Source organism: Manis javanica, chromosome 8 (assembly GCF_040802235.1).
Source record: "Manis javanica isolate MJ-LG chromosome 8, MJ_LKY, whole genome shotgun sequence".
Classification (NCBI taxonomy): Eukaryota; Metazoa; Chordata; class Mammalia; order Pholidota; family Manidae; genus Manis; species Manis javanica.
In genome coordinates this window covers 90,605,803-90,633,582 of record NC_133163.1, presented here as the reverse complement: position 1 = coordinate 90,633,582, position 27,780 = coordinate 90,605,803, and the positions used below count along the sequence as shown (strand labels likewise).

The following is a 27,780-nucleotide window of genomic DNA, read 5'->3' as shown; positions in this document are numbered from 1 at the left end:
CAAGCAGAGTAGTGATGTGATCAGGAGCCTACATTTATTTATTTAGGAAGGTGCCTACTCAATGTTTTGCTTTCTCTCCTTCTGTTGTCATGGTCACCCTGCCAGGTAGGTACTATGGACATTCCCACTACACAGCTGAAGAAAAGAGGCTCTGGGAAGTTGAGACTCTACATTGGTCTCATTCTAACACCTAAATTCCTAAGCATGATCCTTCAGAGATTAGTGGAGCACACAAAATGGTTGGGAGGCAGGAAGCAGCTGACCCCCGGATATGTTGTACTGAAGGAGTAAAGGAATAGAAGATACAGAGGCTTTGAGTTTAGTGGGAGGATGGAACTACTGCTGATTAGAATTCAGAAGAATGAGATTCTGATGGGCAGAAGCTAGAAAGCTCTGCTGACCCCTCAACCCGTAGCTCCATTGAGCACACAGGCTGAGCAAGGGGAGGGAATGGGAAGCCTGGTAGCCTTCCAGCTTCTCAGAGTAGGTTCCCCACATCCCAGTCTGAATGCTGGGGTGCACCTCAGGATGTATCATTCACTCATTTAGAAGTCTGCATCAAGGTTCAGCCTTTACCAAACTGCCCTTTGCTTCCAACAGCACTGAAGGTGGGTTCCTGGTGGTGAGGTATTTTCTACTTAAAATCAAAATTTTAAGTACGTCTTTCATACTAGGAAAACTAACTTTTGAAAAGTTTTGATAATTTGGCCAGATGCTTATTTCTCTGAATAGTCTTCTGTGTTGGCAGTCAGAGTGAAGCAGTTTGAGTTCAGGAATAGCCACTTACTCTGGAGTTGTTCTTGGGCAAGGTACTTGGCTCGTTCCCTATCTGTAAATGAGTCCCATCCACCTCATGGGACTCTTTTGGACAGCACACTGCTGGCAATGCTACTGTCAGTCCATGGTGGTACCCATGCTACTGATAACCTCTATGGAAATGCACCTGCCCAGATGTCTTTACCAAAATGCAGACAAGGGTGGGACAGCCATGTTGTCTCCTAGGAACACCCATGGCCTTGGAGGCACTCCACTTTGAACTTAGTCAGTACTGTCTTTGGGGCTGGGTTGAGCCAAGCAGTAAAAGCCTTTGGCCCCATGATGTGGCCTTCAGTCAGAGTGCCAGTTGCAAGATGCTGAGGCCCCAGCACAGTTTCTGCTGGCTAGTTCCCCAAATGAATGAACGAAGGTGACGAGGCAGTATCTTCACCATGTGCCTACTTTGGGACCAGTTCCCAGGTGAGGGCCGGCAACCCAAGGATTTCAGAGTCCAGGTGGTGGCTCTAGCCACCAGGATGCTAAGAAGTCAACTCCAGGTTACCATTCCCCCCATTGCCTCTCCTCCTCTGCCTTCCCCCTAGTTTTCTGCCCTCATTGCTTATTTGCCTAAGTGAACCCCTGCACTGAGGGCCAAGAGAGACCCCCAAAATATACAGTAGTGAGCCTCTGTGCATACACACCCAGAAGGATGACAAGACACGCAGGAAATGATCCTTTTCTAAATCAATACAATTTCTCAAATTTATTTATTTTTCTTAAAGAAGTACTTCTAATCTCTGTCAAAAGAGAAGCGAGGAAAGGTCCTCCCCTCCCTTGTAAACACTGAAATACAGATCTGAGAAACCAGGGTCGACACACACAAAAAGTGCATTTTACAAAATATCAACTAAAATATATTTTACATGAATTATGCTTCCATTGAAATTCTACCAGCTGCATTTTCAGGTTCGAAAAAATATTTCCACATCTAAGAGATTTCAAAAGCATTTAAATTCTGGGCAGCAGATCCTGCCTCCTGGGAGGAGGAGCCTTGATCTCCTCTCCTGCTGGGTGAGGCTGGGCATCACGACCACTCTGCCAACCTCTTCCTGCCTGCCCCCCCAGACCCATGCCCTCCTCCAAACAGCTTATTCAGTACAAGGGCACCTGAGTCCCTTCCTTTGGGTTTGGGATTGGGCTTGCCATGTGTAAATTCACCTCTGCAGCTCTAGGCCTCCCCCAAGCCCAGTGACCCATCAGGAGCAGCCTGTTTTCTCAGGGTCAGCACAGAACCGGGGTTGCTGGGAGAGCCCTCAGGATTTGCTTCCACTTCCCTCTCCAACTTCTGCCCAACTGTCCCCACCTAGTGCCACCTCCTCAACCTGCTGGGTACTTCTGCCCTTCCCTAGGGGAGGACGACCCAGTGCTGCCCTCTTGGGTCCTGCTCCCTGGGGTATGTCCTGTGGAAATGCTCTTGAGCAGGTTCCCAGACTGCCAGGCCCACGCCACACTGTGCCGCTCCTCCTCTCCTCACCATGCTCCTCTTTGGTACAAATAGGAAAGAGCCAGGCTGCTCCAGCCCCTGACAGAGAGCCTCAGGGCCAGGGCCTAGGCCAAGTAAGGGCTACAGGGGACCGAGTCTCCTCATCTACTCTGGGGAGCAGCATGAGGTGAGACAGAGCCCCTGGGCAACAGGAACAAACTGAAAATGCAAGTCCTTAGCTCCAAGAGAGAGAGAGAGAGCAGCTGCAGCTCAGCAGGTCTGTGGACTGATACAGTGTTGATTCTCGCTGGGATGTAAATTAGTGCAATCTACAAAAGACTAGGGTAAGAGGTGGCAGGGCCAGGGGAGCCACAGCACTCCTTTGGTTTGATTTCAGGTGGGTGTGGCTAGAAGAGTCACGTGTGAAGTTCTGCAAGAGGTTTCCTAGAACCTCCAAATATAAGGCAAGAGGAAAAGTCTTCAATAAATCAGGTAGCAATTTTCCTTGCCCCCTGCCCTCCACCCACTCCCAGCTCCCTTCTGCCTTCCCAGAGATGACAAACCCCGTAACTTCTGAAGAGCCAGACCTGCTAGGTGGCCCTCACCAGGAGGTGGACAGGAAGCTGACTCCCACAGTGGGTCACACCCATGACTGTGAGGGCTGGGTAACTTGTCCCGGCACCAAGGGCTACCGCAGGGGCAAAGGAGGAAAGCCAGGGAAAGGCCCCGAGTCGAGGAAGAGTAAGTCAATGCTCTGGAAGCCAGCCTCTGGCTCTCTATGCCTCAAAGGAACGAGCTCAGAGCTGTGCTAGAATCTGGGAGAGCCTGGTCCCAGGCCAATGGGGAAGCAGTGGGTCACACTGGGTGAGGTAAAGCTGGCTCCCACTCCCCCTTGAAGGGCCCAGGGGAAGCTAAAGAAGGGCCTGTTGGGCCTGGTGCCTGCAGGGCCCCCTCCCACCCGAGCCCCATGCCCCTCAGTCTTGGCCCAGCCCCTGGAAAGACTACTTCTTCAGGAGTCCCCACCCAGGGAAAAACCAAGACATCCCTTGGGCCCAGCTGAGGGCTTTGATGTTTTCCTTACACCCTGGCCTCCCTGACCCTCCCATGGGGCCCAGAACCCAAAGGAATCCCTGCCCTCCCCCCAAAAGAGAACCACAGGCCAGCAACCTAAGGCCCCTGTGGCCCCTTAACCAAGTGCTGTGCTTCAAGTGTGGCCCCTGCCCCAAGCCCCACTTGCCCATGTGGGCAGGTGGCGGCTACTGGGGGTTCTTGAGGATGCGGCCATGGCGGAAGTCATAGACATGACGGCAAAGAAACACCAGCTCAGGGTCCGTGTCCTCGGGCACTGTGCGGTGTGGTGGAGTGGAGTAGTCTGCTGACGGGGGCACCAGTGCTGTCTTTCGGCTGGGGAGGCCCTCGCCTCGGCGCTTGGCCATGGCACAGAATCTGCAGTGACATACCGTTCGCTGTCCTTACCAGAGCTACCTCTGCAGGGAGATGAAGTCCTTCCCCATGCAACCCTGAGAGTGGGGACATACCCTGCCGCCCCAGAGGGGCTGCTGCCTCCACCCATCCTGGGGGCCACACTCTCTCTGGCAACTGCCAGTCCATCTTCTCTGTCACTGTGTGACACACCTGCCACGACCTCCCTCTCAACCACCTGCCAATTCTCGATTATTCTCTGAAAGCAGTGCTATAACCACCCCCAACTCTGCCCCAACCACTCTTCCTCAGAGGGGGAACAATCTCTCTTCTTTCTTCCGCAAAATTCAGATGGTGGAAGCAAGCGGGGAGAAGAAAGTTCTGGGAAGATCAAGCCCAGCCAGTGAACTCCCCTTGGGGATCCCAGAAGCCCCCAAACATCCCTGTGGCACCTGAGGGGAGGTAAGCCAGAGGCGCAGGGCAGCACCCACCTGCAGTACTCAGCAAAGGTCAGCACGTAGCACTTCTCCTCAATGCAGGCCACACTGTTCTGGTCCTGATGTCTGGATGCAAACACTTCATTCTGCAAAGGCTCAAGGGGAGAGAGGAGATGCGTTACCAGAGTGGGAAACACCAACTCCAGGAGCAAGGCAGACATTAACCCCTCTGCTGGCACTCCTGACTTGAAAGAACTAGAAAGCCAGGGAGCATCCCTGAAATTTTGGCCTATCTGCTCCTTACACAGCGCCCCATGGCATTCCACCATGGGGTTGGGAAATGCCAGCAGCTTTTCCTTCTCAGGTGTAGCTAGGTGCCCACCTCAGCCCCTATCATCAGCCTTCCAACCCCACTCCCAGTGCAGGGGAGGAAAGGGGAATCGGTGCACATCTTCTCAGTTAGATGAAAAGTCCCAGCAAGAGAAACAAAGTAAAAGGGAGCCTGGACTAGGGGTGGAGCAACCACACCCAGATGGCACCAGCGCCCTGCTTGGCAGGCAACCAAGAGTGGGAGCAGGCATCTTCTCCCTGTCCTCTCATGCAGCAGACAGTATCAAAGGGGGCTGGATATGCAGCTCCATCTCCCTTTCCTGCAGCCAGGATGATATAGCCAATTGCTTCCACTCTGGCACCCACTGCCCTGGAGAGCTCCCTTTCTGTCCCTCTTTTAAGAAAAAGCTCACTATCCCTTTGAAACATGAATTGGGGCAGTTCTGGGAAAAACCTGGGCCCTTTCCCAGGCTTGCTGGTGTACAAGGTGACGAACGCAGGGACCTGCCTGCCCATGGCTGCCTCCCCCTCATACCATCTCCTTAGTGCCACAACCTCTCCCTTCGCCACCCCTGCCCCCCACCCTGCCTGCAAGGCAGCTCACCTCATGCATGCTGGGACTGCGGCCTCCCTGTAAGTGCTCTGGTCTGTAATACCACAACAGGCTCATCATCAGCTCACCTAGAGCACAAGAGAAGCAGTCGTGGCTTGAGCTGGCAACCCCAGAGTTACTCAGACAGGTAGGCAGGCTGGCCACCTGCCGTGGAGGCTCATCCATCTGCAATACCTGGGCCAATCCTGCAGGTTCCAGTTACCCTTGTCCCCTGCCTCAGGCAAAGCCTGGCAATTCAGTGGCCTGGAAGGCTGTTAGGCGCAGAGGAACAAGGGGGTAAAGGTGCTGACAGGTGAGGTAGGGGGACAGATGCCCAGGTGCTGGTCACTGGAAAAGTAAATGAGCTGATCCCAACCCAAGGCACAAGGCCATTTGCAGCCCTCAGCAGCAGACAGACATTGGCTGAATGGAAGGCAGATTCTGTGCCAAGAACACGGGAAGACTAGTGACAGGTCAAATCCTAGGCAAGGGAGTACCTGATTCAGGGTTCTCCCAGAGGGCAGAGATCTTGGCCACATAAGGTGTGGATGTCTTTCGGGGACCTGACTTAAGAAGGACAGTGTCCCGGACTCGGATCGTCTCTCCATGCCGCTCCACCGCCTGGTAGCTCTTTCGGATGGCTGGTTCCGGTTCATCCTGAGCAACAGACCAGTGACATGAACAGGCTGTGGGGCTACACTCACAGTGAGAAGGGGGGGGGAAGGAGGGAATGAATGACCTCCTCTCTACCCTTTCCTCAGGCCAGTCAAACCACTGAGGATGGGATACTGCAAAAGTGGTTTGCACACCAGCCCCTATGCCCTAAGCCTGGCTTTCAGGGGCACATGGGGATGGGAAATTCCAGCAGTTGAAGAAAGGAGAAAATGGAAATAGGGGTGGGAAAGTGGCCTGAAGCTTCAGGGCTGCACTGTGACCACCACACCCCTGAGAGCCAGCTCTCTTGCTCCAAGTCCCCAGCACTGGACAGGTCCCAAGCTTCCTTGGGGTAAGTCTGGTTTTTGACCCTTAGAACACAACTGTAAGTAGCATGGCCATGGGTAAATTACTTAATCTAGTGCTATACCTCAGTTTCCTTACCTTTGATATGAGGACAATAGTAGGAACATAAGGTACATATCTCATAGGGTAGTCATGAGGATTAAAGTGGATAATGTGTGCAAAGTGCATAGCTTAGTTCTGGCACCTAGGAAGTGCTCAATAAAGTTTAGTCGATACTCTTTTCATCATCCCAGACATTTCTGTATCCCTAATATTCTCTGCCAGTGCCAACGTCCCCTATATGTACATATCCAAAGAGCCTCCATGAAAACCCTCCACTTACAATCCAGGAGAGAAGGAAGAGTGTGAGCAGGGATAAGAGGTCAAAATACTTCAGATGGCTTCCCTGAGAGTCGGTGACAGAGATGGCAGCCACCAACCGTGACTTGACTATGCATCCCAACCTCCCTAAGGCACTCAGGACAGGCTCAGTACAGGGTTGGGCAGCAGGCTGGGCTGGCATGACAGGTTCCTGGGGTACAAGTGAGTTGGAGCCCCTGCTCGCATCCCAGAGCAGCTAGAGCTGGGAGCAGCAGCTACCTCACTGAAGGTCCTATGTCGTGTGTCCCCATCAGCCAAGAGCTGGCACTCACCAAGACATAGACGGCCTTCTCACAGGCAGCCCCAACAGGCACCCAGCCATTAGTGCGGCGGCGGCGGCGGCGGCGGGGGCGTGGACGCTGGACACGAGGCTGCTTGGGATGGCTGGGCCTGCAGGCAGCCTTGCTTCGGGCTGTGTGCCTACAGCTGGAGCCCGTGCGCAGACCTGACTTGGAACCACTAGGAGGCTTGGCACTCTGAGGGCATGCGCGGGCTACTGTCTGGGGCTCTGACGTGGGTGTCTGAAGATGGGGGACAGGCTCTGCTGCAGGTGGCACGCTGGGCACAGGGCATCCCAGGAATGGGTGGGCAGGTGAGGCTGGATGGCCAGCTTCTGGGAGAGGAAATTCCAGCTGACCAAGGGACCTGCAGCCTTCTGGGAAAAGGAGAGAGGAGGATCAGGCAGGTAAGAACAGGCAGTTAACCCCCACCGATCCTTCTGTTTTCAGAGTCTGTTCCTCTCTTAATTCTACATGTGAACTCAAAGATCACTGAGGTGGTGGGTAGAGTCAGGGGACTTTAGAGTGAGGGTGTTTCTTGATTTTGGACATCCACCCACAGACATCTCCATCTCCTTTCTAGCCTGAAATAAAAAATGGAAAGTAATGGGAACAGGGTCTCTGGCTCTGACTTAACATTCTCTAAGGCTACCCCTCAGGGCTCTTGAGCAGGGGATCTGAGTCCAATAGCCTGGCTCCTCCATCACCATGATGCTACCTAACTGCCTGGCCAAGAAAGATCCCTAGACAGCGGGAACACAGCAGGGCTGCTGAGAGCTAAACATGGGCCCCTTTCCTGGTAATGCTCCAAGGCTCAGGGCACAAAACTAGGATTGTTCTCCTTTCTCAGTCTCCCACCTCCCACACAGTAGCTAGACAAGGAGCCCTATCCCAACTCATGGCCCACCCTCCTGCGACACCGTGTCTCGGAGACTCCCTGGTACACCCACCCCAGGAAAACTCACCTGCTGCAAAAGGCATTTTACAGGGGCAGCCACCACAAGTAGTGCTAATGTGGGTAAGAGACGGGGACAACATTTCACAGATGCTGTAGCCATTCACTTCAGTGTCCTCACTAGAGCAGTAGCGAGAGCCCCAGGGAGGGTGCTGGAAAGGGGTGCCTGCAGGCACTGAGCTTGGGGCCAAGAGGAGCCCCTCATTAGGTGCAGCCACTGGGGACAGCTTGCCCTCAGGAAGCATGGGGCAGGAAGAGTAGCCCCCACATTGCAGCCCATCTTGGCTGCAGTACAGGTAGAAGCTGCCTAGTGCAGTGAGCTCAGGCTGACCACACAGGCCACTGTAGTGGGCAGGGTTGCCAGGCATTGGCAGGGGGGAGAGCTGGGGGGCAGGGAAAGAGGGCTGGTGCAGTTCCTGCTTGGGGGCAGGTGACTCCTCGCCTGGGCGTCCAGGCTCCGGCTTCAGGGCTGCCTGCCCACCCATCAGCAGGGGAAGGTGGGGGCGCAGCCCCAAGGGGCTCTCTACAGCTTTGCTCAGGGGCTGGTAAGATGGCTGGCTGGATGGCCCACGAGGGGTAGCAGGTGGCCATGGCTCCTCAGGGCACCTTTGCCAGGCAGGTGGGCCTGCTGCCTCTCCAGAGCCGGCCCCCTGCCGGGCCTTGGGATAGTTCTTGCTGTTGACCTTGGCCCACTTTGGCCTCAGGGCCTTTGGTGCTGGTGGCTCAGTGGAGCGCCCATCTGCTTCTGGGTGGCCACGAGGTGGCCGCAGGGGTAGCTCACGCTCCTGGCTCAGCTTTAGGAAGGCGGCTGCATTCAGGCTAGCCAGCCTCTTGGGAGCTGGGTCACCATCTTGGCGGGCACCTTCATCTGGTGCTAACTCTGGGGACAAGTCCCGACTTCCTCCGCCAAGTACCCCCAGCCGGGGCCGTTTCTTGGAGGAGGACCAGGCCCCCGAGGCCCGGTCACGGTCCCGGCTGCGGTGGGGGTCTCCCCCTCGACTGCGCCGGGTGCCTGCCAGGCTGCTGGCTTCTTCTCGCTCCAGCAGCAGGTTATTGAGGGCCTCGGCATTGAGGGAAGCCAAGCGCCTCTTACGGGGTTGTGTGAGGCCCGTGTCTTCACTGGCTGGAGCTGGGCTGGGCGGCTTGGGCAGGTCAGGGGGCAGCTCATCAGCCTCATCTGCACTCCGTGGACCAGCCACATTCTCCAGGCGGGTTAGCAGCACTTTGCAGGCCTTGGGCTTCTCAGGAACTAATGGACGCTTCCGCAGTGGGTAGTTCTTGCGGCGCCCGGTGAGGTGCCCTGGGCTCTCAGGCATGCCTGGCTCTACGCTCTCCGTCCCCTGCTCCACACTGCTGCCTTCCATCTGCAGGGGCTCCCGGTGGCCACTGGGGCCCGAACTCAGCATGGGAAGGGACTTCCTCCGAGTGTGTGTCATGGAGTATGTCCAATCTGGAGCACAGAAGGCAGGCAATGAGAAGCCTGCCCTGGCCTGCCTTTCTCCCCTACTGCAGCCCCTCCGGCAACCCTTCCCCCACAGTGACTGGCCTACCCTCACCCTATCTCCAGTCTGGATTTTCCCAGGACCGCTTTTCCAGGATGCAAAGTTCCAGTGGGGTCAGACTACCAGCTGCTGTGCAAGGACTGGCTGCCCCATTCTCGTTGCAGCCTAGGAGAGTGGGGCCCCTGAAAAGAGCAATGCAGACTCAAGGGTCAGAATAGAGAAGGAGCCAGGGCAAAGCTCTCACCATCAGGCTGTGATAGGGGCTTGGGTGATGGGAGCCCATCCATTCCTTCAAAAGCATGACCTGTTCCCTCTCCCATCCTGGGGTTTCTGAGATGGGCGGGCCACAGGACAAAAGGGAGGCAGATAGTGGGGCGCTGATATGAGGAACCTGCCTGTGGGCTTGGAAGGAGGCAAAGCTCAGCCTGTGAGGAGGACAGCCATAACCTGGGTCTTGCTGGAAAAAAAAACCCCAAGGGGTGAAGGCCTGGCTTTGAGGAGCCGGTGGTCATGGGAGGTCTCTGCAGCCCAGCCAGTGCCAATGCCTGTGGAAGGGTTGGCAGGAAGGTGAGGCCGGCATTCCCGGGTGGAAGACTCAGGGAGTACATATTAGACCTGTGCAGCTTTAGATCTCCACCAACCATCAGGAGTTAGAAAAGAACGGATCAGAGAGAAGAACTAACTCAGGGAACAAACCAGTTAGTTAGTCCTGACTTGTCAGGCCTGCCCTATTCTTCAGGTATCCCTCCTAGTAGGTAAAACTCCAGGCAGGGAGCAGGATGGGGGGTAGCTATAGAAAGCCCCGAGAGAGAAAACACCTCTGACCAGACATCATCCCCTAATTTTCCTGGAAAATTTTCTTCCACCCACAACATACTTAAGATAGCACGGGCCCCATCCTGAATGAAAGGGGTCAGAGCTGGCTGTACACTGAAAGCTGGCATGGCCAAGAACTGGGAGAGGGGGTATGTCAGTGGTCAGAAGAGTGCCAAGTAAGGTGCCGGGCATGGCTCTGCCCTCCCTGGTGCCCTGTGACCCCTACCCCACCTAGCAGGCCCAGGCTGTTCAGCTTCATTTCCCCACTGCTACTGTTATTCACACCCACTCACCAGAGGAGCTGGGTGGAATCCCACAGTCCCCAAGGAGCCAGGATTTAACCCTGAAAGTCCCACACCTGAGAACCCTCAGGAATTCCCGAGCCCCTCCCAGCTAGGTCCTGTGGCCTTGGGCAAGTGGCTGGGGTCAATGCCTGCTTTCTCTCCTGGGACAGGCTGTACTCATTGAGATAGAGTGTTCTGAAAACCAGGCTGAAAGCATCGTGGGTGTCCAACACCACCAAGGAAGGACTGGGTAAACTGGAAAAGAGAGGCAAGGTGCCAGGCATTGCTCTGGCCACGCGAAGGGACCTGCCACTGCCCAGAGACATACCCAAGCAAGACACAGAGTCACAGAAGGCAAATCCATTCATTCCTGAAGCACAGGGAGAACCCCTAAAATACCCAGGCATCTACTAGGCTCCCTAAGACACTCCTGCTTCTCATTCATCCCCATTTGCTCAGCTGCTTACTCGCAATGCTTCCTTCCACTCTTAAAAGCATCCTGGCTGCTTACAGCCTACAGGCCCTTTGCTCAAATGCAGGCCGCCCCGTGCCTGAGAGAAACATGTCTCCATTTCCTAGGAAAGCGCAGGCCCAGCCCTCCCCCACCCACGAAGGGCCTGGAGAAGAAGATATGTGAACAAACAGACCACACAGCTGAGCAGGGGCTGATGCCCCTCAACAGGCCCCAAGTTACCAGAGGAGCCAGGCGTGGGAATGGCTGGAGGTCAAGGCTGAGGTCACCTGGGCTTGTGGCCTTTAAGAATCTAGACACTGAGTACAGAGCAAGGAGGGGGCAGATGGGAAAGAGAGTGGTGAGCAAAGGGAGGTGCTTTCCAGCCTGGCCAGTGAATGAGTTTTAGCTGAGGGGTGACTGGCCTGTGCAGCTTCTTCCCCTCCACCCCATCCCCCACCAGGTAGCTGGTGGACTGGTCCTGGGATTCTGGGACATTCTCCGTGACTTAATCTTCCCCTCTCAACACACAGAAGGTCCTAAGCAGGGAGAGGTTGGGAGGGGAGCCTTCCCTTTCAGAAGCCTGTCCACAGAACCTGGGAATACGTTTCTTGTAGAGTATGGCACCCTTTCACCTCCCATTCAACACTCTGATCCCTCAGGGATACCCAGTGTACCTGTGCTGAAGATCCCGGGGAGTCTAAATCATAGGGTACGAATCACATTTCCAAACCAAGCCTAAGAGCCTCCTGCTAGCCTCCCTTGTATCTGCCAAATTCTGTCACCTGCCAAACAACTCCTAGAGTTCAAGTGGTGCCTGAGGCGGCAATGTCACTCAATGCTTGGGTCCCCACAGCCTGCCCCACTGCACACCAATCTGAGGAAAGCGAGTATTATGAGTCACACTTTGAAGGGACACGTGAGAACTCAGCTTCAGCTTTGCGCCCTGGGGTGGGGCTGGGTGCAGGGCACTCCCAGCCTGCCAGACCCCTGAAACCTGCAGGGCGTGGCCCAGCTCCATGGGAGAAGAAGAGTCTGGGGAAGCAGTAGGCTTGGTTCCCATTCCAGCTCTGCCAACCCTCCTGCTCCCCTGTCCCTCCCACTTACACTCTAGCTCTATCAGGAACTTCCTACCACCGCCAAGGGACAAGGGTACCTGGGCTCTCTCAGCATTACCCTCCTCCTCTCTGGGAAGCCCTGTCCTCCCAAGCACAGGCAGTCCAGTCCCCCTTGGGAGAAGGTTCCTAGGAGGGACTCCCCAGGGCCTTAAACGTGTCAGGCAAGTTCTCACTGAAGAAAAGCAGCCTCACCGTCTCCAGCCTGAACTGCAAACGACCAGCCAGTAGTCCTCCAAGCCAAAAAGACCCAGCGAACCACAGTCTGAATCCAAAATCACAAGTGCACTCTAAGAACAGCGAGAGGGCCAGCTCAGCTCGGGGCACACTGGGGCTCCAAATCCAGGGGGAGATCAGGCCCAGCTGAAGTGCCAGGTCTGGGGCTTAATGCTGCCCCAGCCCTGCACAGGGCTGGGAGAAGTCTGTGGAGACCAAAGCACAAAGGCAGGGGGGACTTTTGCCCTCAAGCTGCAGCAGCTCCACACACTACTCCACGGCAGCACAAGTGGAGCACACTCAAGGTGCTATGTCCAAGAGAGGGTCATAGCCTGGAGGAGTGTGGGCTGTGGGCACCACTGAGGGGAAAATGAGGGTGGGGAGCCTGGACAGGCAGGGCAAGCCCAGGTCCCTCCCACAAAGCAGAGGCTGCAGTATGGCAGGAAGAGGTCCTTGGCTTTGGTCACAGATCTCCCCTTACTTCCGCTCAGCTCTTCACTGCAGCCCCACACTCATCCTTAAAGGTTCAGGACCCATGACTCTGCCCCTCTGCCCATCCCAAGACCTCTCTTACCTACTGCTTTTTTTTTTTTTTTTTTTGCTTTTCAGGCTTTTTGGTTTATTTGTAATAGAAGGGAAATACTAAGGGTGGTGGTAGTGGGATATTCAGACCAGGTGATCACCTGGGTGAGGGTCAGGAGGGCCCTGACCCAAGCCACCTCCCTCTATACCTAAAGCCACACAACTGGCACTGGATTAAGCACTGCCCTCCTTGGCAATCTCCAGAAATAACCGTCCCCTCCCCCAAAAGAGTAACACTTTTTCATGAGCACTGAGTTTCTTATATTTTCTATCAGAGAAGAACAGCAGCAAGAGCACAAAGGCAGGCTCCTGTTAATTTAAATTGAGATATGTAACTTCATGCAATAGCAGAGATGAAGCTGCTGAAATTCTTATGGTAAAGCCAGGTAAAGATGTGGCTGAATCCAGCACAGCTGGTTAAGTAGAAGAACCACAGCTCTGAGTTAGGCTGGCCTGGACTTAAACACCAGCTCTCTTCCTTAAAAGCAACTTACTTACACTTCTCTGAACTTTAGGTTCCTCGTCTGAAGAACCCTAAATGTGGCAAGGCTAACACCAGTCACTGTGCAAAGCCTCGCAGAGCTGCAACAGGGAAGGCCAACATTCCTGCCCCTTCTAGACCCACAGAGAGCAAGCAGCCTATTCTCAGCCTGGGTGGTTCCCCACAGCAGGAGGCCAGGGCCAGTGCCACTGTGACAAGTCTGAACACCTGGCCTGCACCTGAACTCTGCTCTGCTACCACTCCAAGTGTCAACCCAAGGGAAAGATGGCAAGGCTGCTCCTTTCTCATGCGGGACCCAACTGTGGGGTAAATTGCAGGGGCATCCATTCACAGCACAGAAAGAGAGTGGGGGCAGAAAGCATATCCCAACAGACTCTGAATGACAGTTCTGGGCCCCCAGAAAACATCAACTCCATGGTGAAAGGTGAAATCCTCAGATGCTAAAGGCCCAGGGGATGGGGTCACAGGGCATTGTGTTCTGCCTGCTCCAGCCATCTGACTGCTGCTTCAGTGTAGGCATACACAGAGAGCAAAACTGTTGGCTCTGGCAGCACTGAGCTCAAGCCCAGGGGTGCTGTCCCTGATGCCCTAATTCAGCCTCACTTGCTGGGGGCACTCAATTCACTCTGCAATCAGGCTGGGATCCTACAAACACCTGGGCAGGAAGCAGTGCTCAGCCAAAGGGAACTGGCCTGACCTGTCTGGACACATCTTGTTTTATAGACTGCCCTCAGGTCTGGAGGCCATCTGATGGGTGGGTCTGCCCCCAGGAGGCACCAAGACTATCTGTGGCCTGTGAGATCACCTGCTCCCCACACTTCACACTGCAGCTCCCAGGAGCCTAGGGAGGCAGCAGCAGCGATGCAGGGAAGGTCCATACCCACCTCACAGAGGGTCTTGTATACTGGCCAAGCCAACCCAGCAGCCAGGACCCATCTTTGGCTACTCCTGTCCACTCTGACCATCCCAGTAGGGCAGCCCAGACATAAACACCCAGAGCTGCACCCAAGTGTCCAGAACCCCCACTTAACTTGTGACTAGAGATGCAAAGCCAGACATTTCCCTCCTCTAACTGTAAAGGAACACAAATCTCAGTGGGGAGGGAAGGGAATCCCAATTTTATATTGGAATTGCCATTAATACAGGAATACAGTAACAGTAAAGCTGGTGGAATCTCTTCTCCTCACTGGAAACTGCCAGTATCCTAGTCTTGAGGCAAGCCTCTTCCTACAGGTAGGCGACTGACAGTGAGAGACAGTATAACCCTCAGATCCAAAAGACCCTGGGCTAGGAGACTGGGCAGAGAGCATCATATTTTACCTATTTATTACTACAACCTGACAAATTAGAAGGTAATCACGTGCAATACAAAACTAACTTTTGAGGGTGTCCTTATAAGCTCACATCCCTACTGTTAGGCCACCTGCCTTCTCCTAGCTCTTTCCCAGTGCACAGCTCCTGTGTGCACAAGGTAGACCCGTAACTACAGGTGCCGGTCTGGCTCAGCCAGAGCACCCGCTGCTCATTCCCAAGCACACAATACTTCTTGTGACTTGCTGATCCCTTGCCATGGCTCAACCCAGTGGAGGGGACACCCACGGAGGCTGGAAGCCACTTTGTACTGCTGCTAATCCTAAATCAATGGCTTGAACTTCTCTGAGACCTGGTTTCCTTATCTACGTTACAGAGTTGTTATGAGGATCAAGTTAGATGACAATGAGTGTTGGGTGCCTAGCAGAGGGCTTTATATACAGTGGTGCTCAATACAAGGTCATTCTTTCCCCCTACCTGTCAAATCCTAGGCTAAGTGAGTACTAAGAAAATGCAAAAAAAAAAAAAAAAAAGACTAAGAAACTGGACTTGGCCTGGTAGGAAAACACAGGACACAACAGCTTTACAAAGGCTATGACACAGTGCTCAGAACTGGTGGAGAGCACTCTGGCTTCAGAGAGGGCACATCTGAGCCTGGTCTTCATTCAGACACTTACTGAGGCCTACTTCACGCAGGTGAACCGAGGGAACAAAGGCCGAGGTGGAGTGGGCAGCAGTCTGAGAAACTGGCTTCTTAAACATTTGGAGGTAGGAAGGGACAACATATATACAAGAGCTTAAGTTTTGAGGCAGGAGACAAATGTAACTCTTTCCAGGCTCACCCCTATTAGCTCCATGTAGGCACTGCACCACGCTGGGGGACAAGGGTGCTTTGGGATAGACTCCCTCAGATCCTGCCCCCTCCACAGTGCCCAGGCTGGGCCAGAAACAAATCCATTCCTGGAGCAGGACCGATTTGCTCCAGGACAGCTAACAGTGTGGAAGGAATAAAACAGGACTAGGGGCAGGACACCCAAAGCTCAGCCGAACGCCCTTCAAAGAACCAGGAGCAAAGCCCAGGCTCCCGATGTGCCACTCTTCACAACACTCAACAACTCACCAGCCTGGTCCAGGCACAAGCCCAGGAGTGGCAATGGATATGTGCTGGTTCAGCCACCAGGACACTCCAAGAACCAACAACTTAGATTTCTAAGATGGTTTGCAAGACTAGAGGTGCTCTCTCTTTTCCTGAACAGAAGAAACTGGCCAGCCAGGCCAAGATGGGAGCTCTGCCCTCAGCCTCCCCAGGAGAGTGCTAACTTCCTGAATGAGCCAGCGTTTAGGGACAAGATCCAACACCAGGCCTTCCCAACACTCTGCCAGCACAAGCAAGAACAAAGCAGACTCTACTAGTTATGGGTACCCAACCCAAGTATCTCACACCTTAGTGATCAGCACCACCCCCATGAGGAGGCAAGCTTTGTGGGGACAGGTGGGTTCTGCCTTCCTTACCATTAAATCCTGTCCACTTAATAAGAGCTTGTTGAATTAGCAGCTATCTGGCTGCGCACCTGCCCTACACTATTAACATTTCTACCTTAGACTGATGGCACCACGTGGTGCCTAGGAAAAGAAATTTTTAGCCCCAAACTTTCCCCCACCCCCAAAGGAGCCCACTGCGCCTCTTCAATGTAATGCACAGTTCAACAGGGCTGCTTTAGGAAAGCTCTCATACTCACACAGCACAACCCTTTCACTACTATCGCTTTCTTCTCCCAATTTGCCCAACTATCTCAGGAAAATACTCCTCTCATTCCACTCACTCCAAACCATTTAAGCAAGCAAGGGTGGTACTAGAAGCACACTTGAGTGATCAAGACACATAGATACAAAGGTGAACTCAGCAACACAGAACCAGAGTTAGCATTATCAGTCCCCGAATCCCCTAAGTGTGCCATGCAAGGAGTACTTGATCCACCGCAGAGGCCTTTAGTCTAACAGGGTGGCTAATGTTTGTCAAGCGCTCACTATACGCCTGGCACCACCCTAAGCATATCACATTTGTTTTCACTTATTCTAACCACCTCATGAGGTAGTTATCATCGCATCCAAACAAGGAGAAAACAAACGTACAGAGAGGAAAAAGAACTTGCCCACACTCCCACACTATCAAGTGTAGAGGCAGGATGTCTGGGGTCAATTCCAAAGCCCACACCCCCACCGCAACACAGCACAACTGCAGGGTCACAGATCAACATTCAGTTCACTCGTTTTTCTGTGTTGCTTTAATTATTGGCATCAACACATTATTCGTTTTTCCTGATTTTTCACCACAAAGGGAATTGAAGATGTACTCCATTAAATGGCATCTGTGAGCTGGCCAGGGAACATGATATTATAAATTGTTTCTATGGAAAAGTCTGCTCAAAGTTCCCAATAAACTCCTACATGCACTTTGGAAACGAACCCATTTTATACACTAGAAAGTGGTAAGGGCTTCAAAGATATGCTGTCTTGATTTTACAGGAAATCCAGAAAAGAAGTCCATAGATTTGCCCCATCCATGAAAAACATCCCTTAAATCAGATGAAATCTAACTGTAACGAAGGCTGAAATTTGGTTATCACACTCCAAACCATCTTAATATTCTAAGACATATTAACTAATTGCCCCTTACTACCTCCCTTTGGGCTGAATAAATCCAAGTCCTTACAATTTTCTCTGAAGATCATCTCTTATAGGCATTTCATCAATTTTATAATTCTTCTACATTCTGTCCAAACTGTGTGAACCCTTCCAGGTACACAATAGGGGACACCCCTCACTTCTGAGGTGGTCCTGCTGACCCTGACTATAGTGGGAATGTGCCTCCATCTTTCCCCTAGCATCAAGCAGCAACCTAATACCTGTCCTGTGATATTGTCTTGCTAATGGGTTTCAGCCTTGGGCAAGTTCACTATGGATTCAGTGTGACCAAAGAAACGACAGTAAAACGTTCTTGGGATGAAAGGGTTTATACCCAACTTTATTTCCATGGTGGCATGTCAATCACTAAAATCCCATTCACTCAGAGCGAGTCTGCATGCAACAAGCCGGTCTCTGCCTCTGGGCCTCTTGGCCCACACAGCCGTCCTCTGGGCCTGTCCTCAGTGCTGCCACCACTCCAGCCTCTTCTCTGCTCTCCTGCAGCCTTGCAGCCCTGCCACCATGTCGCCCAGAGCACTGGGCGGAGCCTTTATATAGAGTCAATAACAACACATTGCCCACACATGTGTAGTGAGCCAGCCAATCAGGGCCAGGTGAGAATCCTGGCCATAGGAACCTTCATTTCATCCACAGTTATCTACTAAGATCCTCTAAAAATGAATAATTCAACTCTTTAGTAAGACACCTGGTCAGATGAGAATGTGATCAACAAACTGAATTTTCCCCAGACATTTTAGACAATGTTTTGTCTAAAACATTTTAGGAGCAGTTGGAGGACCTGTGTGGGGGCCACCCCTTCTCCTCTGCAGGCAGGACACTGGAAGGGCTGCATCCAGGGAGGATGTGGGGCCCAAACAGGCCCCAGGAGATGGAATGGAAGTAAGAGCAGCCAACACCACTCCAGGTGAGATCCTAGGATCAAGCAAGGCAGAAATACACCAGATCCCGTTCTCCTTAGCCAAGGACAGGAGGTCAGAGCACCTCACCCCCACCCCAAAACCCGCTAGAAAAGAAACTGACATGAGAAAAAAGATGTAGACCCCAGGTTCTGACTGGCACTGACACTGTTAACCAAGAAAAGTTACCTATCCTTTTTTTATTCAGGTAACTTGTCATGGTGTCTCAGAAAAAAGTTCCCATTTCAAATCTCAGAAAGACTGAAAGACAAACCCATTATTTTATCCCTGATGTGTCAGCCCTGCAGAGGATCCCAAGGACAATATTGTTGGGGTGGGGGGGGTGAGTGCAGCATCAAGAACGCTGAGATGAATAACTACCATCCTCACAGGTGTTTTCCACTGGGAAAAAAAGAATCTGGATGAAATCCTTCCCAGGACACAATACAGTCCTGCGTGTCACTTTGCCCTGAGGCCTGCTCACCAAACTCTGACCCTCAGCTTCTATACCAAGTTGCCTAGGGCAGGGTGCCAAGACCCCAGGGCCTGCTGATGCTCACCAGCTCTGCAAAGCCAGCTCAATGGAGCTGAGGGCACTTGCCGGGTGTCTGGCCCCAAGCAGGCTGTCTGCAGCCTAACAGCCGCTGATCTTCCTCCTCCTCCCTGTTAGCCGTTTACTGCTCATTAGTGGCGGTACCAGGAGGTGGGCAGGGGAAACATAAAGGAGCTGAAATTCAAACCAGTCCGTTTTACTCCACTTAGGTGCCTCCCATAAAACTAGGCAGGATTTCATCATCCAAGACCTCTCTGGCCCATGCTCCAGGGAGGCTGAAGCAACCCAAAGGGTGAAGAGATGCAGAATCACAGGACCCCAGGCATCAGCAGCTTATGCTTCCAATCATCACAAGCTCCTGACTATGTATTTAAGAGTTAACAGACCATGGGCTAGCCCATCAAGTCAAGGCTAGGGATGTGTAGAGCAGGAATGCTACGGCTGCCCTCAGTATCGAAGCACACTCTCCTTGTCCCTCCAAAGTCCCCAGCACAATGGCAAATTCACAAAGGAAGTGAATCTTGCCAGACTGTGCTAGCAAATCCCCATAAACACTTGGGCCAGGGTAGTACTGCTTATGTAAAATGCTTCTCCATTGAGAGATGCTGCTTTATTTACATTCTTCACAACCCATTCATAAAAAGAAGGCCTTTTAATGTTGGGACTGTTCGTATAGTGCTCCATAAATCTGGCAGCTTCGGCTGGCAGCCTGAGTTCAACAGACTACTTCTCAACTCCAGACTTTTTTACCCCTCAAGATTTTTTTTTTTCCTCTTTAATGACTCACCTTGTGACAGGGTGCTGGGGCCAGATGTTGCAGGAGAGAGGCCAAGAGGAATAAGAACAGATAAGATTAAAACAGGCAAGTCCTTCTGAATGCTGGGACAAAGAGGTGAGGAGGAATGAAAATAAATAAATCGAAAATCCCGATAGAACACCCATGTGAAGTATGTATGGTGGGAGGCTGAAATCCTTCCAGGTTTACGGAAACTTTCTTTATGGATGTCAAACTGCCCCCCTACTTACACCTCTACATACCAGAGACGATGTGAAGAGGATTTTTTTTTTTAATACAGAAGGAAAAGATAGAAGAGGGCACTTCCTGGTTTTTAATTTGAATTGTGGATGAGTAATTTTCTCTGCTTCTTCACAGAAGTGTTCCAGAGGCTGCTGAATCCAAGGGTGGCACAATTTGCTCTGGGTGAAGAAATTCAGGTGAACCCCAGAAAGAGAGAAAGGACTGTGTTATAGGACACACAGCAAAAACAGCCTAAGCAGCTGAGCGTGAGCCCAGGAGATGCACTCTGAGGTAGCTCATCTCCTGCTAAGGTACAAGCAAGGAGTAGTAGTGGGAATTTTTTTTAATTGACGGGGGAGCGGTTGCGTTGCCATGGCAACTGTGAGGGGTGGCGTTCCCGCTTGGAAGGGAAATGCTGGTCCATTAATCATCAAACTGGGGCACAAAAGGGAGGTTTGGGGAAAGGGGGATACATGCAGAATTTATTTTTTCACTGTCTAGACTCAAACCAGTCATCAGTCCTCTTTCCCATTTCCCCTATGGTCCAGGGTTGATGGTAAACAAAACACAAGTTTGGAGAGAGCTGGAATCAGAGCTTTCCTTCCTGATAGGTCCAGGATGGGGTTGACTGCGCCTCCCATGTCAGAGATGCCCCTGTAAAACACCTCTTTCAACAGGAGTCCCAAAAGTTCCACCAACAGGCCAGACCTAGAAATCTTTTTTCTTTTCAGTTCTCATTGCCATGTTTTCTCCCTCATTTACACCCAGGATTGAGAAGAGATAAAACATATGGATTCATTTAGCATGGACAGCAAGGAAAATTGCATAAGAGCAGCAAAACCAAGTGGAGAGAATGGCCTGGTTGGGTAGAAAGAAAACAAGATTACAGCTCTTTTCCGATCATGTCTATAGAGCGTCATGTGAGCAATCCACAGGATAGACTTCACTAGCCAGAGAATCACAAACAGCTACACTTCACTTGTTCCCCATGCTAAAGCACCCCAAACATGCCCATCAATATGCCTTTCACAGAAAAGGCTGGAAATCACCAAGGACTGCATACTGAGTGTTTCTGGGGAAGCAGAGAGAAAGCTTTCCTCTCTGTTCCCACCCAACTAAGTAGCCAACTGCATTTATTCATTCAACAAAAAACAAGGTGCACAGTACTATACCAGAAATCCTCAAAAATTCACACACACACACACAGGTTTACTTTCACACACACACATACACACACACAGGTTTACTTTCACACACACACATACACACACACAGATTTACTTTAACACACACACACACACACACACACACAGGTTTACTTTAACACTCACACTGTCCCTGCCCGAAAGAATTCCAATTTGCAAAACCATTCATAAACTCCAGGGTCAAAATCTCAGGATGAAGAGTTGAGGTGAGAGAATAGGAAGGTGAGGGACTCCACGCTGGAGACAACTGGCAAAAGCAGCAAGAGCAAAGATTCAGGGAGATAAATGCATAAAATGTGGCTAGGGAAGAGACTCCAGCAAATTGTCTAGGGTCAGAGTGTAGGAGAAGAGGAGCCACTACAAGTCTGTGCATACCAGAGTGACATGGGGGAAGGAGTGCTTAGAAGAATGATCTAGTCACTGCATAATGACTGGATCAGAAGGACCAGAGAAAGCAGGAAGGAAAGGGAGACCATGACAACAACATAGGCCCGACATGGAGATGGCAGGGCAACAGAAAGAAAAGGAGGGAAATACAAAAAAATAAAAATAGAAAGGAAAACCTCTTCACTTGCTGAACTCTCCAGAGAAAACTCTCTAACACTTAATCTGACTGATATAAGTCTCCCACCACTAGGTAAGAGCCTGCCACAGAGGGAAAGGTTGTTTTGGCAATTCCCTTTTATATTCTAGTGGCCAGACCAGTTCACCCCCTTCTGACTGCCACCAAAAGAAATTACATACTGTGTACCCTCCAGAGAAGACACAAAGGCCTTGAGATCCTTCGTCATTCTCTGGATCTTAGACATACAATTAAACTCTCTCAGAACGAACTTCAGTCTCCTGCATGAGGTAATACCTGCCTTCCCCACAAGCCTCAGCTTCACCCAGGCTGGGGTCTAGATCCTCCTGGGGAGGTGGATGGAGGGTGGCCATGAATTAACTCCATGCCCATACTAAGCAAGGCTGACAGGGCAACTTCCCCAGGGTGAGATTATAGCTAACCACAGCTGGGAGGAGCTTGTAACCAACACCTACCTAAGGTGGGACTTGAACCCAGATTCTCAGCAAAAAGTCCACATTCTAAACACAGCCTGAGTCTGTTTTTGTGGTCCCAGCTCTTCCTCTAGGTATGGGGTCACATAAGGGTGGGGGGGACAGAAGTTCTGAGTGGGTTTTTACAAATGGGAAAACAACACCCAGCTAAGAGCTGGTCACTGGTGGGGTTAGAGGTGCTCAAAGTTTAAACCACTGGTTCCTAAGTGTCCTCCAGCTGGCCAAGGACAGTTGTGTCCCTCCAGGGCATATGGTCCCTATAGGGCCCTTTTCTCCTTTTTTTAGAAGGGGGTGAAAAGGGTTAAGAGGAAAGTCTCTAAGGTAACACAAAGAAAAAGGACTGGAAATCTTTTTCATTTAATCATTAAATTTCTGCCTAGATTTATCAGCTCAGCTTCTCATTTCCCTATGCAGGTACCTTCTTTGGCTAAATAAAAGTGCTGAAGGCAGTTGTGGACGGACTGTTGGAGCACATTGCCAGTTATCTCCTATCCAACTGGTCTTCTGCCCTCTTAAGATTGTGGACAATGGGCCACCAGGAGAAGTCCCAGGTGAGATTAAACCTCTGCCTGTGTGCATTCTTTGCTCATTCCTGACAGGCTCTAGAGCAGTTGATGGAACTGCCACCTCGGTGAGTCCAGCAACCCCGCTGCCACACCGCCCAGCCCATCGTGTGCATACACACATCTCTCTTCCCCTCTGCCCTGGCCGGATCGACCCCTTTTTTCCAGAATGGCAAGACGACAGGCGTCCGTAGCTGTAAGCAAGTGCCGCAGCTTCTCCCGGCGGGCACCCCGGCTCCCGCAATCCCCGGGGCAGAGTCCGGCCCTGCCGTACGCCCCTCCGGATGGGTGGCTCATACCCGATCCCCTCCCCGACGCCACCACCTGCGCCCGCTCCGGCGCCGCCTTTGTCCAGCGCTTCACCGCCAAGCGGGCCCCTCGGGCCAGACCTGACCCGGCCCCCAGCCCCGGAGAAGAGGCGACAAGGCAGGCAGGGGAGGACCAGGCCGGGCCGTGAGCATGGGATCCCGCTGTCACTTGGAGGCGGTCTGACAACTTCGTTCCCCCCGCCCCACCTCAGACTCGGCCGCCGCTCCGCACGGTCCCCGCCGGGCCTCCCGCGGCCCACACTCGCTTCTCGAACCGGTTCCCTTCCGTCTTCGGCGCCTCCCTTCCTCCCAACCCGATCCGGTCAGGTCTACGCTGCCCTCAGCCCCGGCGCGGCCCCCATCCCCTGCCCCCCCATCCAGCAATAACCGGTCACCTCCCAGCGAGGGAGGGCACCCCCCACCACCACCAAGAGCGGGCGATCCCGCGGCTCCGCCCCCCGGCCGCGGCCCCTAGCCTCGGGGACCGCGATGGGGGAGGGGGCACGCCGGAGGTGGGGGTGGCGGGGGCCTCGCCGGCCGCGCACTCACTCGGAGGCAAGCCGGCTCAGCCTCGGCGAGGGAACGACCGGCGTCCTCCCGCCCTACGCGGCCCGGGACGCCCGTGCCGCCCGTGCCGCCGCCGCCCGGCCGAGCTGCCACCCTGCAGCCGCCACCCACCCCGCCCCTGGTTTGCGAGGCGGGCGGCCCCCGGGGGCTGTCACCTCGAGGCGCGCCGCCCTCCTCGATGGCGGGACCATGGTGCTGGACCCGGGAGAGGGAGGCGGCGCAAACGAGCGGGCGGCCGCACCTGCTTCGCGTCGTCCGTCCGTCGGTCCCTTCCCGGGCTGGCGGGGGCGGCGGCGCAGCGCGCTTGGTGGGGCGCGCTGACGGGCAGCCGGTGCTCTCCTCTTCACTCGTCTGCCTGCCTCGCTCGCTCCCTCCCGCCCTCTCGCCCCTTCCCCCATCCCCGACCCCGACCCCAAGCTCACCGGGACAGCGGCGCGGACGGCGCGGCTCTGGGCGCCCGCAGGCCCCGGCCGGGCTGGAATCCGGCGGCTGGAACCCCCCGGGGGCGCTCAATTCCCGGGCTCCACGCTGCTGCGTCAGCGCCTCCTCCTGGGGGCCGGGGCCGGGCGGGCGGAGCGGGGGCCGCAGCCGGGCGGGGCCGTCGGGGGGGGGCGGGCGCTCCTGGCCGGGGCGGGCGGACGGTGGGAGCCGGACGGGCGGGGCAGGCAGCCGGACTGGCGGGCGGCGGGGGCCGGGCTCCGGGATCCGCTACGCCGCTCGCGGTTCCCCCACAAACTCCCCGAGAGCGGAGCCTCCGCCGCCCTCCTTCCTGCTTCCTCGTCCCCAGCCAATCAGCAGCGCGCCCCTCGGCCAGCTCCGCCAATCAGCCGTCCCGCCCTGCGCTGGCCCCGCCAGCCAATCCGGCCTTCGGCTCCCCCCTCCCTGTCTCCGGCCAATCAGAACTGTGGGTCGGTCGTCCCAACGCAGGGGGCAGCACGAGGCGGCCGGGGGAGGCGGTGCGGGGAGTGGTGGGGCCTGGGGGGAGGGGTACGGTGCGGAGGGTGGTAGCGGGGGCTGATTTTCTTTGCCAGCTTCTTGGGTTTGCTCTTCGTCTACAGACCCTGAGCCCGTATCCCATGGTGACCCGACTCGGGAGCCCCAATCCCCCAGCTGCTACTCCTCCCACCCCCCGAAAAAAATTATCCGCCCTTGCCCGGGCCGTCACCCTTCTACATCGCTTTCCCATTCTCCTCAGCACCCACAGGAGAAAACTGCGGACCGAGAAACACCCCACCCTCTTCAGCGGCTGTGCCCCCCAGGGTAAACCTTCGGTAAGACCAGCCGAAAATCAAGCGAGGATAAACCCCCCTTTCCTGCTGAAAGGGCCCCAGACTCCAGCGAAAGGGCCCCGACTGCTGAGAAGCCCCTCCCGCCCTTGCCTCATCTTTCCGACTTCCCTGCTTGCCACGTCTCCTTTCCTTTCTAGCAAGGTCGGTCCTGGCTTGGTAACCCCTCACCCGCATCTCTTTCCTCCTCCTACCCCTCACCTTACCGCCTCCGACTCCCGTTCCTAAGGCACCCTTCTCAGGAGCAGTGTATGGAGCCCTCATCCGTTTCCAGCTGACAGCAGAACCTGGTCTGTGAGTCCTTGACACCCACACACCCTCTTCCACCACGGAGGGGAACATCAGAGCTCTCCGGGTGAGGGAGAAGGGGGCGGGCAGCCTGACAGACGGGCCTGGACTCCCTCCCTCGCGTCCCCAAGCTAGGACGGGACCAAGCGTGGACACTTACCTGTTTACCCCTAGTCACCGAATGCTGTGGCTCCATCTCATACCCACAGACGTGCCTTTCCGAAATCCAGCATGCTGGCGGGGTCAGCGGGGTGGGTGGGCACAGCAGGCTGAGGTCATACGGAGGTGTGGGAGGTTCCAGTGAGGTGCTGGAAGGGACTGTGCCTTGGGCACCTTGCATTGCCAGAGTTTCACTTATACGGGGCTTCACTTCAAAAGCTCTTGGCTGTGCACATAGTAGGTTCTTGAGAAATGCTGAGTCCACCCCAGAACAAAGCCTCATTCCTAATTCAGGCGGGGGAGGGGAGCTTTAGGAGGTAAAAAGAACAGCAGCAGAAAGGACAGTGTCAAGTCACCAGATTGCTGGGAGGTGCCCAGGGAGGGGCTGGGCGACGGAACGCCTCCTGTATAGAGAAGCACCCCCAATGCTGGGGCTGCCAAGGCAGAGAGGAGAAACCCCGCCCTGGAATGTGACTGAGGGGTTCTTCCTGCACCACACACGCTGTCTCACCTTTCTTAGACCTTGAAACTCCAGCACTCACGAAGACAGCCTTTAAGATAATCAGGGCTGCTAGCCCCTATGCTGGAAGTAAACCCTAAAAGACGGTTTCCAATATGCCTCTAGATCTATAAAGGGGCCCAGTGTCAGTTGTGTTGGGGGACATGTTTAAAGGAGGGAACCACCCAGCAGAGGAAGTATGTGAATGGAAGCTAAAAGCTAAGACTATGACATGGAAACTTATCAAAGGACCAGGTTCTCCTAGGACAAGTGCCCCTTCTTTTCCCACTCCCGACCCAAGGGAAAGCAAAATCTCCAAACCTATAAAAGTAGAACACTAAAGGATTTCTCCCCTCTGAGCCTCCCAAAACAAAGATTCTTAGCAGTATGCCCTTTACCACCAGGCCAGCCTTCCCCCTTATAAAATGCTCCCTGTCCCTGTCCCAGGCTGTCCCATGGGCAGATGTCCCCCACTTCTCATCAGAGACTGGTGGTAGAGGGTAACAGCAGCAGTGGCTTTTGGAGCTAAGCCATGCCATCCAGGCAGCCTGGAGCCAAGGCTGAAGAGGGGACAGAGCTTCTGTCAGCAGCCCAGCCTGGGCTGACCTTGGCTTCATGCCCGCTAATGGGCAGGTATTGAGGCCAAAAGGGTCAGAAGAGAAATGTACCTAGTCACAGGAAAGGAGACCCAAGTGGTAGGAAGCCTGTGGTTTCAGGGTGAAGTTGAAGGACTGAACTTTTCCCCAGCATCCAGGAGCAAAGATCCAAGGGCCCTGGGATGGGGTGGGGGAAGAGTTGTCTTTGTTTGGGGCCCTGGTGGGAGGGAAACAAGGGAGAGGAGGCAGAGTGGTCATGAGAACCCATTCCAGCCTACCCAGCCTGGCCAGTTGCTGGAGGAATTCTACTTTCAGAGCCTCCTGCAAGTGGATAGCTGTCTCCTTTGCCCCTGGAGGCTCTGAGGGGGCTACGGTTTGAAAATACAGCCTGGCTAAAAGCACTTGGTGCTCCTGTGCCAGCTCACTGGTCTACCCCTGTTCCCTGCTCTGGTCAAAAAGCCAGCAAAGAAGAGGCCAGGGGCTGCACACTCCACTAGTCCCCCAAGGGGCCTTTTGGCCTCTCCTCTCCCACTTCCCAGGACCTTTTCACCTGGGCTTTCCTTCCCAATCCAGAGCCTTTCCACACCTGGAAAGGTCTCCACTTCTTCCTTCAGCTCCTTTAACCTTTCCTGAGTGAGTGCTGCCCCCACCCCACATAACCAAGGTAGTTGTGCTAATGCCTGGAGCCCAGTCACCTTTCCTTACCCCTGCACACCTAGCAGCCCAGAAGCCCCTTACTGAAAAGGGCTTGTCGCTCAGTCTGGAGATCAGGGAATGAATCTATCAAATCACCCCCTCCCTGCCTCCAGGCTGGGGTCTCCCTCTACTCAGGCGCCTCCAGACCCATAGGAAGGGTTAACTTTCTTGGAGCTGGAGAAGAGAGAGGGAGATGCAGAGGAAAACATCCAGGGCTGAGGGAAAACACTCTGCACACCCCTCCCCCACCACGTACGACCAGACAGACAGCCGGGACAGACTGGCTGCCCCGTCATCTCCAGTCCAGCAGCCAGGCACCTCCCTCACACCAGCCGCAGTCCCTGCAGACCGCCCAGCCTCAGTTCCAGCCACCTGGCACCGGGCAGGGCACCCCAGTGGCACAGCGCAGTCCTTGAATTGATGGAAGTAACTACTTTCCCCTTCCTCCCTTCTACACCCTGGTTCCATCTTTCCTGGGAGTGGGGCAGCTGCTCCCCGCCCGGCTAGAGTGCCTGTACTCTAAGTTCCAAGAACACTTACTGAGCCACCTGGCCTCTCAGCCCACCGGACAAACTTAGAAGGCACATGTCCTTGGGGAAGGGACACCAGGGCACCAACTAATAAGGCTGCAGCACTTGCCCCCTCCCCCATCATAGGAAGCCCCTAGGGGTGGGGGCAGAAAGAAAGCCTGGACTTTTTATAGTCCTTTTATCTGACCCACTACTTCTTAAAGGGGTCGGAACCCCCTCCTTAAAGGGATCTCCAGAAATTACACCAAGCAAATGCGAGTGCAGAAGTGTCTGTTTGGTCTTTACCTGCTGGGGCCCCTTTCCCTAGGGATGGGGGAGGCAGAAGTGCTCTCTGAACTGGAAGGGAAAGGACCCCTCCTGCCACCAAGGACCCAGCTGTTGAGTGCCTTGCAGAGAACACGACCTCTCCTCTCCTGTCACCCACTGCTACAAGCCTAGAGAG

The 27,780-nt window shown here is 54.1% G+C and overlaps 1 protein-coding gene across 6 annotated transcripts; it reads right to left on the bottom strand.

Annotated features, from left to right (window-relative positions):
- Positions 1–1,488: 1,488 nt before the first annotated feature.
- Positions 1,489–25,042, bottom strand: BAHD1 (bromo adjacent homology domain containing 1). 6 transcript variants are annotated; one of them, XM_037018892.2, is made up of 8 exons: positions 23,707–24,055; positions 9,190–9,317; positions 7,644–9,083; positions 6,673–7,055; positions 5,518–5,677; positions 5,033–5,109; positions 4,153–4,253; positions 1,489–3,685 (listed from the first exon to the last, which is right to left on the bottom strand). In XM_037018892.2, the coding sequence occupies exons 3-8, from the start codon at positions 9,067–9,069 to the stop codon at positions 3,496–3,498; spliced, it is 2,337 nt and encodes a 778-aa protein (XP_036874787.1). In that variant the 5' UTR covers positions 9,070–9,083; positions 9,190–9,317; positions 23,707–24,055; the 3' UTR covers positions 1,489–3,495. The 6 variants fall into 6 exon arrangements, with proteins under 6 accessions (XP_036874787.1, XP_073067744.1, XP_073067742.1 ...); XM_073211643.1 differs by lacking the exons at positions 9,190–9,317; positions 23,707–24,055 and adding an exon at positions 25,019–25,042; XM_073211641.1 differs by lacking the exons at positions 9,190–9,317; positions 23,707–24,055 and adding an exon at positions 24,777–24,896 and having other exon boundaries at positions 6,673–7,052.
- Positions 25,043–27,780: the final 2,738 nt, after the last annotated feature.